The sequence below is a fragment of the Daucus carota genome, chromosome 1 (genome assembly GCF_001625215.2).
Source record: "Daucus carota subsp. sativus chromosome 1, DH1 v3.0, whole genome shotgun sequence".
Lineage (NCBI taxonomy): Eukaryota > Viridiplantae > Streptophyta > Magnoliopsida > Apiales > Apiaceae > Daucus > Daucus carota.
The window spans coordinates 2,227,813-2,244,864 of record NC_030381.2 but is presented as its reverse complement, the minus strand read 5'-3'; the positions used below and the strand labels follow the sequence as shown (position 1 = coordinate 2,244,864).

The following is a 17,052-nucleotide window of genomic DNA, read 5'->3' as shown; positions in this document are numbered from 1 at the left end:
AGATTTGAGAAGTAAATAAGTTAATAAAGTGTTTGGAAAAGAAGCAGAAGCTGTGAGAGAGAAGCTAGCATTCTCAGCTTCTTAAAAGTGCTTCTACTTCTTTGCACAAACGGGTCAAGAGAAGCAGAAGCCAGAAGCCTTGGCCAAACAGGCCCATAATGAATTGATAATTTGTGGTAATATTTAATCAAAAACTGGTCAGTTTGACCCATACAAAACCAAATTCCACGTGTAAAAGGGGAGGGTGTAAGAGAACCCTAATAGTGGTGGGAACTATAATGAATTGATAATTTGTGGTAATATTTAATCAAAAACTGGTCAGTTTGACCCATACAAAACCAAATTCCACGTGTAAAAGGGGAGGGGGTAAGAGAACCCTAATAGTGGTGGGAACTATAAAGCCTCATCCAGGGAATGCAAAGAGTCCAAAACGTTCAGTAGTACAAAAACACTTGATGCAAACTAAACTCTCTGCACTAGCTCATCATAGTATTCTCTTAGTTCTGCATGTCAAGATGGCTGAGCATGGAATAGCAGTTGGAATCGATCTGGGAACAACATACTCATGTGTTGGTGTTTGGCAACAATATGTTACCGTGGTGATGATTTGATATGGATAAAGATGACAAGATTACTAAGTTAATTCCAGGAAGTCAGCAAAAGAGAAAAGCAACTTCGAAGAGACTAACTGTGATAATATTAAGGAGGAGAGAATATAGAGATAGATAAGTTTTTACACCACAATGATAATGCCTCAGGCTCTACCTACTCAGGACTACATACAACCTTCCTCATACAAAACAAAATGATAATTAAATGTAAATGCAAACAAAATACTGCATGTTCCTGGCTTGTCCTTCTGAGTGGTCCTAAGCTTAACAAACTCTCCCTGCTAGCCAGTGATGCCATTATTTCCTTCTGTTATTGCTAGTGCCATGTCATTCTCCACATCACCTGCTCTCTGTCCCACCTTGCCAGCTGTTGCTAGTGTATCAATGCTTCCCCCATGAGAGGATCCTTGACCCCAAGGATCAAATTCTGGAAATTTCTTCATCATTTCTGTAGCATTTTCCCAGGTGGCCTCCTCCGCAGACTGGTGTTTCCAATTTATTAACCACTGGACCATGGCAGCATTTCTTCTTTTTACAGTCCTGACCTCGAGCACTTTCTGTGGCTGTGGGTTTATAATGCTGCTAGAATCGTACACCCGTGGCAATGTTGTATCCAACACTGTTGGTGGTGGACCATGATGTTTCTTGAGCAGTGAAACATGAAAGGTAGGATGGATTTTAGAATCTGCCGGCAACTTTAAAACATAAGCAACCTGCCCAATCTTTTTTTCCACTTGATAGGGGCCATAAAACTTAGTTGCTAGCTTAGGGAAGGGCCTGTTGGATACTGAAAGTTGTTTATAGGGCTGCAACTTGAGATATACCCAATCCCCCTCTTCGAACACTCTTTCAGACCTCTTCAAATCAGCTCTCTGCTTCATTCTGTTTTGTGCCTTGCAAAGGTTGTGCTTAAGCAATGCAATGGTGTGCTCTCGCTGTTGCAAACTGTTATCCAAAGCTGCTACTTGTGTTGATCTCCATACGTAAGGTCTGTGTATTGGTGGTGGCATACCATACAAGACTTCGAAAGGTGTTTTCTGAGTAGCAGAATGGAAGTTAGAATTATACCAGAATTCTGCAAGAGGCAACCATTTCGCCCAATCTCGAGGAGTGTCATGGCACATACATCGCAGATATCCTTCCAAACACCTATTCAAGACCTCTGACTGACCATCGGTTTGCGGATGATAAGCAGTTGATAATTTGTGTTGCACCCCTTGCCATTTCATCAATTCAGACCAAAAATGGCTTATAAAAACCTTATCTCGGTCTGATATAATAGACTTTGGAAACCCGTGCAGTTTGTAAACTTGATCCATGTACGCCTGAGCAACATGAATAGCTGAAAATGGATGTGATAAGGCGACAAAGTGAGCATACTTGCTTAGTCTGTCGATAACGACGAGTATGACATCTTTGCCATGAGACTTAGGGAGCCCTTCAATGAAGTCCATTGTCACTTCTTCCCACACATGTTCCGGTATTGGTAGAGGCTGCAGCAGCCCAGGGTATGCATTCAGGTCGGCCTTACATTTCTGACACACTCCACATTGTTTGATGAATTCCATCACCGTTTGCTGCAATTTAGGCCAGTAGAATAACGTCTGTATTTTCTTAGTGGTTACTGCAATTCCAGAATGCCCTCCCTGGTGAGAACTGTGCATCCATAATAAAATAGCATCCTTTAAGCTCTGATCGTCTCCGACTACCAGTTTCCCATTGCGGGTGAGAATTCCTTGATGCCACCTGAATAAAGGGTGGGATGAGACATCACCCTGAAGGTCTGTGATGATTCGCTGGCAATTGGCATCAGTTTCCCAAGATTTTTGCAACTTCTCCATGAGATCAGATTGCACTGATGATACCGATAAGGTGAGAAGTTGAGAATGAGGGATCCTGGAGAGGGCATCTGCAACCTTGTTCTCTGCTCCCTTTTTATACTCTATCACAAAATCAAAGCCAGCTAGTTTAGATAGCCATTTTTGTTGAAATGGAGTAGCCAATTTGTGATCCAACAAGTACTTGAGGCTATGCTGGTCAGTCCTGATAGTAAAAGGAAGCATCGTAAGATAGTGCTGCCATTTTTGCACAGCGAAGACAACGGCCAACAGCTCCCGTTCATACGCTGATAGTAAAGCATTTTTCTGTGAAAAAGCCTTGCTAATGAACGCAATAGGATGTCCGTCTTGCATCAATACTGCTCCCATTCCCTTCCCCGACGCATCAGTTTCAATCAAGAAAGGTTTGTTGAAATTTGGGAGGGTCAGCACAGGTGGCCGCACCAACTTTTGTTTTAGCTCCTCGAAAGCAGCGGTAGCATTGTCATCCCAGCAAAATGTGTCCTTCCTGAGCAAGTTGGTGAGAGGTTTACATATCATGCCGTATCCTTGTATAAATCGCCGATAATAGCCCGTTAGTCCGAGAAAACCTCTAAGTTGCTTAACATTCTGGGGTATAGGCCATTGTAACACAGCTTGTATCTTCTCTGGTTCTGTTTGAACGCCCTGATCAGAGATTATATGGCCTAAGTAATGGATTTTGTTGACCCCAAATGAACATTTTTTGAGATTGGCATGTAAAGAATGTTGCTTCATTAACTGTAAAACCTCTCTAATATGTAACATGTGTTCCTGCCAAGACTTACTATAGACTAGTATGTCGTCAAAAAATACTAGCACCCCCTTTCTCAACAAAGGTTTAAAAACATAGTTCATGAGCGCTTGGAAAGTTGATGGGGCATTTGTCAAACCAAACGGCATCACTAAGTATTCAAAATGGCCAAAGTGGGTCTTGAAAGCAGTTTTATGGACATCATTGGGTTGCATCCTCACTTGATGATAACCAGATTTTAAATCAATTTTTGAGAAGAATTTTGTACCTTGTAGTTCATCTAAGAGCTCTTCAATGATAGGGATCGGAAATTTATCTTTCACCGTTGCCTTGTTGAGCTGCCTGTAATCCACACACATTCGCCATGCCCCGTCTTTCTTTTTGACCAATACAATTGGAGCCGCAAACGGACTATTGCTTGGTCTAATGATGCCCTGATCTAACAACTCTTGAACCATTTCCTCGATTACATTTTTCTGTAGCACGGGATATCTATAAGGCCGTAAATTCACAGCGTTGCTGCCCTCTTTCAAAGGAATGTGGTGATCAAAATGCAACCTGCTAGGAGGTAGTCCTCGAGGTTCTTGAAAAATGCAATCGAACTCCTTCAACACAGATTTTAATTCATCTTGCTGGCTCTCAGGTTCTGTGCTCATTACTGATATTTGAGGGCTAGTCCCCCCTTCAAGTGGGATCAACTGCAGCATAGATAACTCTCCAGTACGGTGCATTAATTTCTCCAGCTTGGCAGATTGGATGTCTTTCAATTTCTTCCCATTTGCCCCACGTAATTTCACCCTTATGCCTTTGTATGTAAACTGCATTGTGAGATTCAAGAAATCCCACACGACTGGGCCTAAACTAGTGAACCACTGGATGCCTAATACCATATCACTCCCACTAAGAGGCAAGAGTAGCACATCAGCCTCAAATTCTACTCCCTGCATTCTCCATTTAAATCCTTGAATTGCTTTATCACATTTGAGCTGGCCTCCATCAGCAACCTTAACCCACATCGGAGTGATTTGTTCAATCTTGCAATCGAGTTTTAAGGCCTTACTAGCATCTATAAAATTGTGGGTGCTCCCACTATCCAATAACAACTGGAGCTCCTTTTTGCCATGATGTCCTGTGACTCGCATAGTCTGAAAAGCAGTCACACCTTCCATAGCCTGGACTGAAATTTGAGCACACTCTTTGTCACAAAGGTCAACTATTTGATGCTCTTCTGGTGTGTCACTTTCGTCTCCCTCCTCATCTTCAACCTCAATATGATAGAGTTGTGGTTTTTTTCCTCGACATTTATGTCCCGGAGTGTATTTTTCATCACACCAGAAACAAATGTTGTTGGCCCGTTTTTCATTATATTCAGCCGGTGTAAGGGTTTTGCGATTGGGGTTGTGTGGAAGTGTGGTGTGTGGTTTATAGGTGGGATTAGTGAGTGGTTTGGTGGCTGGTGTAGGTAGGAGGGGTGGTTTGTAGTATGTCTTTCCCTTTTTTGCCTTTTGAGCTGCTTCTTGTAACTTTGCCAGACATAGTGCTTGTTGCACAGACTTGGGGCTAAACATTCGAACTGAGAGTTGTATCTCTTCCTCCAATCCGCCTAGATAACAACTCAACATATATTCTTCAGGTAGCTGTAACCGACTAGCCAAAGCATCAAAGGAATCGTGATACTCCTGTACCGTCCCAGCCTGTTTCAGAGCCTTCAACTCGGCCATGGGATCATCATATAATTCACCAAACCTCAAGTGTATCTCCTCTGTATACTTTGCCCATGTTGGTAAGATGTTGTTGCACTTTTTCATGAAATTCTGATGCCACAGCAGGGCCTTGCCCTCTAAATGAATCGCTGCTAATCGAACCCGGTGAGAATCTTCAATATTATCTAATTGAAAGAACTGATTACATTTATAAAGCCAAGACCTCAAATCAGTTCCATCAAACTTAGGAAAATCGACCTTCGTCATTCTAGATGCAAAATTATGGGTTTTGTTTGGAAAATCAGTAGATCTAGACCCATGTTCATCATCACCCCCTGATCTAGAGGAACCAGACAATCTCCCATCATTAGATAAGACCTTACTTATTTGCATAGATAAGCCAACAATCAACTCATTCAAGGCAGCAATAGATTTAGTATTTTGACTAATATTTTGAGCATTAGCAGCACATGTCTGACTTAATTTTTGTTGTTGATCCTCGAGAAGAGCTTTAACAGTTACCTCTAAGCGCTGCAGATCACTGAGTGCTCCTTCTTCGTCGGACTGCTCTGTAGTTCTGTTGTGTCGCCCCTGCACCATGGTTGCCAAGGAAGGTCTGGGTCTGATACCAGTGTTACCGTGGTGATGATTTGATATGGATAAAGATGACAAGATTACTAAGTTAATTCCAGGAAGTCAGCAAAAGAGAAAAGCAACTTCGAAGAGACTAACTGTGATAATATTAAGGAGGAGAGAATATAGAGATAGATAAGTTTTTACACCACAATGATAATGCCTCAGGCTCTACCTACTCAGGACTACATACAACCTTCCTCATACAAAACAAAATGATAATTAAATGTAAATGCAAACAAAATACTGCATGTTCCTGGCTTGTCCTTCTGAGTGGTCCTAAGCTTAACAAACTCTCCCTGCTAGCCAGTGATGCCATTATTTCCTTCTGTTATTGCTAGTGCCATGTCATTCTCCACATCACCTGCTCTCTGTCCCACCTTGCCAGCTGTTGCTAGTGTATCACAATATCGAGTTGAAATCATTCCGAATGATCAGGGTAACAGAACCACACCATCATGTGTTGCTTTCACTGATACAATGCGCTTCATTGGCGATGCTGCTAGAAATCAGGCTGCTCTGAATCCTGTCAACACTGTTTTTGGTACTGATATAACTTTTTCTATTTAAAATATTTTCAGAATATTTTTTTAGTATGTATATCTTTTGTTCTAGATTTTTAATACACATATATGAAGATCATTCTTGACTCAGATCTATGGTCAAGTGCAAGTGCACATGTTTTTGCTATCAAAACTGAAGATGATTAGGATAAAGATTCGTGGGCCGTTCTGAATTTAGCGGTCCTAGTCAAAATCAGTTTGTGGGGTCTATTTAGTATATAGTCAGCATGTTTTTTTAAAATTATACAAAGATAATTCTTAATTTGGGGGCCTTAAATTTTCGGAGGCTCAAGGCACAGGCCTTGCCCGCAGGGGCGGATGCGGATCTAGAAATTTGTGTTCGTGGGGTTACAAAATTAAAAATTAAGAAAATTAAGAATGCAATGATGGGATTGTAAATAGATTTTTTGCAAAATGTAGTTAAATACAATTCTGTACAGACTAGATGAAATGGAACTCTGACCTCTGCCAAGAAATAGGAGAGATTTGATCATGGGTCAGCTAATTAACTGTAAAATTACAAATTAAAGAATACATCTATACATGTATAGAACATAGTGGGGGGAAGTACTTCCACTGCCCTATTATAGCTCCGTCCCTGCTTGCCTGCGTAGCCAAGTAATAGATAAAGAGTGTTTGGTGTGAGCTGGACTTCAGTGGAGCGCAAAGGCACTGCCCGTGTTTCGTAAGTTTGATTAGGAGCTCAACGTCCTTGTCGAGCATATAAGAGGGGGTGTTTGTAACATCGCACGTCGGTTAAATAAAGAGTGTTTGGGTCCTTTATAAGCACAAGAAAATAACTAATGTATACCAATTTGTAAGCACTTTTGTTGGACAGACCTGTGGTGGGTTGTTGAGTCCGGTATGCATCTAGTTGCGGGCTTGGGATGTTATGAAACCTATTATTAGTTATAAATTAATAGTCCTTTTTTATTTACAATAGGCTTCAAATTTGTGGTTGAATCTTTTTGCACTCCTGAAATATCTTGTTGGGATTATAATTTTTAATAATTATTATAAATTGCTAGATGTTATGAAAATATAACAGTGTATCTCTATAATTTTTTTGGTGCAGATGTTAAAAGGTTGATAGGAAGAAAATTTACAGATTCATCGGTACAAAAAGACATGAAGTTTTGGCCATTTAAGGTAACTAATGACAGTGCCAACAAACCTGTGATTGCTGTGAATTACAAAGGTGTGGAGAAACGATTCTCACCTGAGGAGTTGTCGTCGATGATTCTCATCAAGATGAAGGAAATTTCTGAATATTACCTCGGAAAGAAAATAAAGGATGCGGTTGTTACTGTACCTGCACACTTTAATGACTCGCAGCGCCAGGCTACAAAAGATGCAGGAAAAATAGCTGGCCTCAATGTGTTGCGTATCCTTGTTGAACCGACAGCTGCTGCAGTTGCTTATGGTCTCGACCAGAAGCTTATAGGCAGTTCAGCTAGTGAGAAAGTTGTGCTGATCTTTGATCTTGGTGGTGGTACTTTTGATGTTTCTCTGCTTAGAATCGAAAAGGATAAATTTGAAGTTCTGGCTACAGCTGGTGATACTCACCTTGGAGGCGAGGACTTTGACAATCGTTTGCTAAACCATTTTGTTGAGGAATTCAAAAGGAAGCACGGGAAAGACATTAGTACAAATGCCAAGTCTCTACGAAGATTGAAAAATGAATGTGAAAAGGCAAAGAGAATTCTCTCTAATATTCCCATGACTACTATTGACATAGATTCTTTATACGAGGGAATTGATTACAGCGGGAATATCACTCGTGCCAGATTTGAGGATTTAAACGTGGACCTGTTTACAAATTGTATCTCTATTATGGAGAAGTGTCTGAAAGATGCGGAGATGGACAAGAGCAGGGTCCATGATGTTGTTCTTGTCGGTGGATCTACTAGAATTCCGAGAGTGCAGCAGCTATTGCAAGAATATTTTGATGGGAAGGAGCTGTGCAAGAGTATTAATCCAGATGAGGCTGTTGCTTATGGTGCTGCTATCCAAGCTGCTGTACTGAGTGGCGCGAGAAATAATATTATTCGGGATATAGTACTGCTTGATGTTACTCCTCTGTCGCTTGGGGTTCAGAAATTAGGTAAAGCTATGAGTACTATTATTCTCAGGAACACAACATTCCCCACCAGCAAAAAAAGAGAATACTACACCGCCCGCGATTATCAGGATTCCATGTGCTTTCGAGTTTATGAGGGAGAGAGAACACGTTCAACAGATAACAACTTGTTGGGAAAGATAACACTCCATGGCCTCCCTTCTGCCCTGAGGCGCGAAGTTAAAGTTATGGTTACGTTTGGCATCGACGCAAATGGGGTATTGCATGTTACTGCAGAGTGTGAGAAAGCTGGGGTGAAGACCGCCGCGACAATAACAAACGACAAGGGAAGGCTTACAAAGAATGAAATCGAGAGGATGATACAAGAAGCCGAGATTTACAGAGCCGAGGATGAGGAGTTCAGAAAGAAGATCAAGGCAATGAATAAATACGAAGACTATGTGTATAATATGAGGAGTGTAGTCAGAGCTGTGTGTAATCTTAATGCATCAACTAAGAAAAATGCGGAGAATGTTATCAAGGAGGCTATCCAATGGGTTGATGCAAACAGGAGGGCTGAAGTTGAAGAGTACAACTCCAGGATGAGAAAACTGAAGGCTTTTTTCAGTTCTGTTATTCCAAGCAATGCTGGCATCAGGATAGAGGAAGTTGATTAATCCCTTTTCACTGCAAAATTTCTCATCTCATAATTCAATTCTGTTAAATGTGAATTTTTTTTGGTTGTGCATGTTAGACAACTGAACGATTTAATTTTTCATATGTAATGGATGTTTTTGGTTATCTACTAAATATCAAAAGTTGGAGAGTATTTATATAGACCAGTATTTTTCTTTTTGTTGACATAGATAAATGATTAAAGTAGAATGTAGTATTTATTTTTTAGAAATGTTGAATAGTTTGATGGATGAGACTGGGAGATGGCATATGGAAGTAATTGATGATGTGTTTAATAGTGGGGATGCTGAGCTTATCAAACGGGTGCCTCTCCCTCTGAAAGAAAAAAATGATTCTTGGTTCTGGTTATTAGATGATGATAAAGGGTTATTTACGGTCAAGAGCTCAAGAGCTGCTACAGGTGGTTGCAAGGGGAGTGTGACAGTGTGCACAAGTGATTCTGGAATAAGCTCTGGTCATTGAAGATGCTAGGTAAAGTAACACATTTTCTATTGTGTGTGTGTAAAGGGTGTTTGCCAACTGCACACGCATTAGCAGTTAAACAGGTTGTTGAGAGTGCACAATGCCCATGGTGTCGAAATGCAGTGGAAACGGATAACGCAAGTGCCAACACGACACAGCATTCATGATTTTAGGTCGTATGTTTGAAGCTTGTACCAGGGAACAATGTGTTCAAATTGGACTAATCAGCTGGTGCATTTGGAATGGGAGAAATAAGTGGTTTTGGGACAGGATTAACAGTTCTGCGTTTAATGTTAAAGCTGCAGCCACAAGCTTCCTGAAAGGCTGGAGAGAAGCTTAGATTATGGTTTAGTGGATGCTGCTGTGTTTAACAATAGGAGAGTATTAGGCTGGGGTGTGTGCTGCAATATTCACTGGGAGCCTTTGTGGGTGCTAGAAATTCACAATTCTTTTGACGTGACTGAATTTCAAATTTGATCGTTTATAAAAAATTTATATTCCCTCCGTATCAATTTATAAGTCTATTTTGGAATAAACACGCATATTAAGAAAACAGTTGATTAAATATAATTTTATCTCATATATCATTAATTAGTACATTGATAAGGGAGAATATAATTGAGTTTCAAAAAAATCACAATAAATATAGAGATTTGGTGCATTGAAAAATGAGAATAATGTTGAGTTTCAAAAAATTCATAATTAATAATTAATATAGAAAAAATTTTGTATTGAAAGAAGAGAGGGACAAGTATTTTGGGACAATTTTTTTTCAAAAGAGACATATAAATTGAGACGGAGGGAGTATTAATGATATCTCCATCTGAATATCTCTGCTTATTTTTTGACACACATTTTAAAATGATCATAACACATAATTCGAAATGTCATTAAAAAAAGCCTCAATAAAAACATTAATTTGATATATTAATTAACTCGATTGAATTTTTAAAATTGTATACTTAATTATGTGATTAAAATATTGTAGAATTGTAAAAAAAAATAGATATCAAGATTTTACAATTTTTTTGGAATAAAAATAATTATTGAATATATAGACGAGATTGGGCCACGATTGCACAATCCCGCGGACACAATCCCCCGGCCTTTTCAAATCCGCGCGCTCTTCGCTCCGAACCCAATTACCCAACCAACAATTATAAATACACCTCATCTCAAATCTCAAAAACAAAAATTAAAAAATATGGTCCAGTTTCACGAACACATCATCACGGACCTTCTAGAAGACCCCGCCGGCGGCATGGTCATTCTCTCCGGCGGCCTCTCTCTCCACAAACTCATCTCAAATCTCGTCTCTCTCCACCACACTTCCCAAGGCACTCTCCTCATCCTCGCCTCCTCCCCTTCCCAGAGACAGTCCATCCTCCTCAACACCCCCAATCCCCCCGCCCCCGACAATCTCGCCGAAAATATCGGAGCCCGGGCTCCGACAATCTCGGAGATCACTTCCGAGCTCCCGTCGAACCAGCGCGCGTCGCTGTACACTTCAGGCGGCGTCGTTTTCGTGACCTCGAGGATATTAATTGTCGATCTGTTGTCGAATCGGTTGGAGCCGACGGTGATTGCTGGACTGATTATACTTAATGCGCATACGTTGTCTGCGACGTCGACGGAGGCGTTTATTGTTCGGATTATGAGGACGGGGAATAAGAATTTGTATGTTAGGGCGTTTTCGGATAATGCTCAGGCGATGGTTTCGGGTTTCTCGAAAGCCGAGAAGACGCTGAAGTGCTTGTACTTGAGGAAATTGCATTTGTGGCCGAGGTTTCATGTGTATGTGAAGCAGGATTTGGAGAAGGAGCCTCCGGAAGTTGTTGATGTTCGGGTTCCGATGACTAACTACATGATGGAGATTCAGAAGGCATTGATCGAGGTTATGGATGCGTGTTTGAAGGAAATGAGGAAGACTAATAAGGTTGATGTGGAGGATTTGACGGTAGAGAGTGGATTGTGTAAGTCGTTTGATGAGATTCTTAGGAGGCAGTTGGATCCGATTTGGCATACTTTGGGGAAAAAGACGAAGCAACTTGTTTCGGATTTGAAGACGTTGAGGAAATTGTTGGATTATCTTGTTAGGTAATGCACATTTGGCTTGAACTTTAAAGTTCATATCCTTTTAATTAATAGTATAAAATGTTTTTACATTTTAGTATACATAAAAGTACAGCATGATTCATAACTTGTAGCATTATTCCTGCAGACAATTATGATTAAGAGTGAACTGATAAGAAACAAGTTTAAGGGGGATGTTCATTCATGAAATCTAAGTGTAGTTTATGATGGATTTTGTGACATTGTTCAGTGTATTTTATGTTTTTTGAAATTCCACGATAATTTAAGAGATTTTGAAGCACTGTGCCTAAATCATAAAGATACTAAATAAACTTTACGACATTTTATCTAGAATTCACTAGACTCCGCATAAAATCAAAACAGATACAATTTATAAAATCCCAATTGAATATACCTCCCTTAGTTGCCTTCATTATTGTGTTTTTTATGTTGCGGTTTGTGATTGACATGAGAGTTGAACAGGTATGATGCTGTGACCTATTTGAAGTATTTGGATTCCTTAAGAGCATCCGAGAGTTTCCGGTCTGTATGGATATTTGCAGAGTCAAGTGTTAAGATTTTTGAGTATGCGAAGAAGCGAGTTTACTATTGCAAGAGGTTGGAGGATGGGAAAATAGTTGGACAGAGTAAGACCAAAACACCTAAAAAGAGAAAACTGCAAGATAAGAACAAGGACAATGAAGGTGAAGTTCTGTGTAAACCTAGATCTTTTATTCTGTGATTTAGGTAAATTCTTATTGTTCTTGCTTTTTCACATGCAGATTCTTTACCAGCAAGTACAAATATTCAAGTAGTTTTGGAGGAAGTTCTAGAGGAGGCACCAAAGTGGAAAGTCTTTCTTGTGAGTGAGTGAGTTCTGCTTTGCTTAAAATTTACAATAGCTGTATTCAACTATATTTGTTACTTCCATTTTAAAAGTTACTAATTATTGTAATTATAAATAAAGTTGATTTTTGGTCTTATAAGTAAGTTATATTTTTTACTTTGGTTGTCAAACGACTAAAACCAGCTACTAACTTTGCCCCCCCCCCCCACCCCCACCCCTCTCATTTTTTTAGGAAATCCTTGAAGAGATAAAGAATGATAGACTGAAACAAGCTTCGTCGACGGAAGATTCCGTCACAGAAGAAATTGACGAGGGAACTATTTTAGTAGCTTGCAAAGATGACCACTCATGTGTGCAGCTTGAAGAATGCCTTACCAAAGGTCCCCGCAAGGTCTTGGATATTTTCACTTATAATCTCTCCACTTGAGTTTTTTTTCTTGTTTATCTTGCTTGCATTTTTTTTTTGCCTTTTATTTTAATACAATTTCACTATTTTCTTAAACCCTAGTTCTATCTTTATATTGTTTTTGTTGTATATGTTTCTTTTTCCCTTACTTCTTGTCGAGCACCTGTCAGCCTTATTTGGTTTACAGTGCATGTAGTAGCTTAGCTGTAATCTTAACTGTTCATATGTATATTATATAGGGTCATGTTCTACTTAGAACCCTTAGCCTAAGAACCCTTAGAACCTTCTAGTATGAATAAGGGTTCTGCAGCAGAACTGCACATGCAAAAAGTGTCGTGTTTGGGTATTATATTTTAAAATTATTTTTGAACACACACCACGATGCAAAAAACATGTATTTAGATTTAGATCCTGAAAATCTACTTAAAATTTAGGGTTCCGCAGTAGAACCTTAGTGGTTTCATGGTTCTATTTTAAGGACCGATTCTCTCTTGAGCGTGACCAATATTATATAATATAGGGTCATGTTCCTCCTAGAATCATTAGCCTAAGAACTCTTAGAACCGTTAGCCGTATTTCTAGTATTGGTTAGGAATCTGCAACAGAACTGCACATGCAAAAAATGTCATGTTTATATAATATATTTTGATATTATTTTTGAACACACAACGATGCAAAAAACATGTAAATTTATTTTTGAACATAAACAACGATCCAAAAAATATGTATTTAGATTTAGATCCTAAAAATCTATTTGAAATTTAGAGTTCTGCTGCAAAATCTTAGAACCATTAGCCTAAGAACCCTTAGAACCCTTAGCCTTATTTCTAGTATTGGTTAGGATTCTGCAACAGAACTGCACATGCAAAAAATGTCGTGTTTATATATTATATTTTGAAATTATTTTTGAACACATACAACGATGCAAAAAACATGTAAATTTATTTTTGAACATAAACAACGATTCAAAAAATATGTATTTAGATTTAGATCCTAAAAATTTATTTAAAATTTAGAGTTCTGTTGCAGAATCTTAGTGGTTCTAAGGTTCTATTTTAAGGGCTGATTCTCTCTTGAGCGCGACCCTGTGTGTGTGTGTGTGTGTCAATTAAAATTAGGTAAAGTGAACGGGTCCTGTGTCTTAAAAATTGCAATCAGTCTCTTTCCTTGTGAAAATCTAGCTGCAGTGAAGCCACCTAGTTCAATCTTGATTTTTTAGCTGCATACTTTCTTCTTAACCTGGTCCTGAACTAGTAGGATCTGTTATAACTACCGTCAGCATGTAGTAGCTGTAGTTCTCATGTTTGTTATACATTCTTTCATATATTCAGTTGGGAGTCAAGTTATATAGAGTGTTTTCATGTCTTAACAAAGTTCTCGTTGCCTGTCATTTTCTTATTGAAGAATGGACTTGCTAAGTACTTTTTGAGAATTCTTAATAGGTCATGCAAGATGAGTGGGAGAAATATTTGCTAAGCAAAGTAGAACTGCAAAGTTTGCCAAAACACAACGGTAAGAAGAAATCGAAGGAATCTAAAGGAATTGGGGTTCTTGATGGGACGATCCGAAAGATATCTGGAAATAATACAGATGTCAGTAGCATTAGCAAGCAGGAAAATGATGCATTGCTTGCAGCAGCCACTGATTTACGTAAACAGGTCAAAAAAGACAAGGACAGAGATAATTCTGAAATGTTGGAGGACAAAGCAGAACATCAAAAAGGAAAGAAGAAAAGGGCCTCAAAAAATATGCCAACCACTTCAAATATCGATGATAAAAATAGTGCTGCAGCTGCAATGAATAAAAGATCAGATAAAGTTTCCTCTGAAAGTCACAAGAGAACAGATCCAGAGGTTATTGGTGATGTCCATACAAGCATAGTTAAGGATTTTTCTGCCGACAGAGGGATTATTTGGAAGCATATGCAAAGTGTTGATACTGAGGGAACAACAGAGTCTAATCTACTCCCACCAGTGCTTTTCTATGCCATTGATAGTGATAGTCATGTACTTGACATCTTGGAACCCTCTGTAATCATTGTTTACCATCCTGATGTGGCTTTTGTCAGGGAAATTGAAATCTATAAATCTGAAAATCCTTCAAGTAAGTTGAGAGTATATTTTCTTTTTTACGATGATTCCACGGAGGTTCAGAAGTTTGAGGCTAGTAATCGCAGAGAACATTCAGCCTTTGAGTCGTTGATTAGGCAGAAATCTATGATGATGCTCCCAGCTTATCAGGTTAGCTTTGTTGTTCTTTTCTTAATCCATCATAGGTGCTCTGGGGCTGTTAAGTTTTTTATACTTGATAATGATCTATCCTGGCAACTGATGTTGTAAAATGTCAGAATACTCTTCTAATAGAGTGGTTAGTTGTTAGTCATCATGTATTTATGTGAATGTGCTGCTCGACAAATTTTTATAGTTGTAAAGTAAGGTGGTTATTATAATTATCTACCTGAATAGATTTTTTCGCATTATTACATTGTTTATCTGCATATTCAGCTGATTTAGTTAATTTTAATTGGATCATAATCAGGAAGGCAGTTTTTCGGGGTTTGATCCTCCCATTGAGCCAGCGTCTGTAGCTTCCCAAAATTCAATAACCAGGAAGGCAGGTGGAAGAAAGAAAATTGAAAAAGAAATGCAAGTATGTCATTTATTCCTAGCACACCTTATCCATGTTTGATCCCAAATTACGACAAATATGTTTGTGCTGTCGCCTTCTATTATTTTATGAGATTTTGTATATTACTATTTTTAGGTCATAGTGGATATGAGGGAGTTCATGAGTAACCTTCCAAATGTACTACATCAGAAGGGTATGCGTATTATTCCCGTGACATTGGAAGTTGGAGACTACATTCTTTCTCCATTAATATGTGTGGAGAGAAAAAGTATACATGATCTTTTTGGTAGTTTCGCATCAGGGCGTCTCTTCCATCAAGCAGAAATGATGATTCGTTATTATCGGATGCCTGTTCTTTTAATCGAGTTTTCGCAAGACAAAAGCTTCTCATTTCAGGTACCAATATATCTATAAAGATTAGTTTTGTAAGGTGACCAGAAGGTAGATGTTACTCATATGTTAAATGGTGCAACTTGCAGTCAGCTAGTGATATTGGCGAGGATGTTGCACCAACCAGTATAATATCCAAGTTGTCCCTGCTGGCTCTGCATTTTCCTCGTCTGCGTATTGTTTGGTCACGTAGTTTGCATGCCACAGCTGAGATTTTTGCTTCACTCAAAGCAAATCAGGATGAACCTGATGAATCCAAGGCACTTAGGGTTGGTGTACCCTCTGAAGATGGTATTATAGAAGATGATGTGAGGTAAGATTCCTCAAGTTGAGTTGGTCGTGGTTCTCCACAGAATATGGAACATACTGCACTGTTTGAATTAATTCCAAATAGCGAATAGTATAATTATTATATTTGAGTAGTGTATACTCTTTGAGATCAGGTGCATCAGCTCATTGCTCCTGTAATTATGTTTCTCTTTGACTTGCAAACTGTGATATTTGTTGTTAAATGATTGTTGGCTCCAATCTTTTTTACAGAGCAGAGAATTATAACACATCAGCAGTGGAGTTCTTGAGAAGGCTTCCCGGGGTTACAGATTCCAACTACAGGGCTTTAATGGACGGGTGTAAGAGTTTGTCCGAACTTGCGACCCTTCCTGTAGAGAGATTAGCTGAGTTGATGGGTGGTCAAAAAGCTGCCAAAACGTTAAAGGACTTTCTTGATGCGAAGTATCCAACTTTACTCTAGGCTTACACGGATGCTTCATTCTTGGAAGATACATTTGCAAAATTTTAACATTGTCGTCCCTAAGATTTAATTTTTCTTGTTGGAGAATTAGGTTAAGAATATGGCTTTCAACATTTTATTCATCATTTCATTTGTATGATTTAATGTAACTTTAGCAAGAAAAATGGATATGTCAAAAGGAGTTGATTGTTCAAATCAATGTCAATTACTCAAAAGTTTCTTTACTATGTACCCCACCCGACCTTCATTTCCAGGTTCAACTAGCTTGGTCGCAGGGTAAGCAGATAGCGGGAAGCCATTTGCTTTAGCACTACCTTATCAATATTTAGGTTTAGGTTTATATTTTCTGGTGTGATATGTTTGATTGTGTTGGAGATTATGATGACATTAGGAAGTCCAATGGATGATATCGTATCTTCGGAAAAATGCAGATTGATAAGGAGATGCAGGAACGCAAAAGGTGATGGATGAGAAGCAGAATGTGTTCTTTGAAGCAGGAGTTGAGACATTGGGAGGTATCTGTTTATGATCTTTAAAGCTATACTCTCTTTGACTCTTGTGTTTTATATATACAATAATTCTTGTTGATTCGATGCTTTTAAGTTCTAGTTGCAGCCTTG

At 39.0% G+C, this 17,052-nt stretch overlaps 2 protein-coding genes across 2 annotated transcripts; both read left to right on the top strand.

The window, feature by feature from the left end:
• Nucleotides 1–5,869: 5,869 nt before the first annotated feature.
• Nucleotides 5,870–9,024, top strand: LOC108216075 (heat shock 70 kDa protein 18). Its single transcript, XM_017388751.2, has 2 exons — nucleotides 5,870–6,101; nucleotides 7,196–9,024. The coding sequence occupies exons 1-2, from the start codon at nucleotides 5,870–5,872 to the stop codon at nucleotides 8,854–8,856; spliced, it is 1,893 nt and encodes a 630-aa protein (XP_017244240.2). The 3' UTR covers nucleotides 8,857–9,024.
• Nucleotides 9,025–10,511: 1,487 nt separating this feature from the next.
• Nucleotides 10,512–16,659, top strand: LOC108204919 (DNA repair endonuclease UVH1). Its single transcript, XM_017374609.2, has 9 exons — nucleotides 10,512–11,434; nucleotides 11,894–12,114; nucleotides 12,193–12,272; nucleotides 12,490–12,648; nucleotides 14,106–14,903; nucleotides 15,202–15,312; nucleotides 15,427–15,687; nucleotides 15,771–15,994; nucleotides 16,222–16,659. The coding sequence occupies exons 1-9, from the start codon at nucleotides 10,542–10,544 to the stop codon at nucleotides 16,430–16,432; spliced, it is 2,958 nt and encodes a 985-aa protein (XP_017230098.1). The 5' UTR covers nucleotides 10,512–10,541; the 3' UTR covers nucleotides 16,433–16,659.
• Nucleotides 16,660–17,052: the final 393 nt, after the last annotated feature.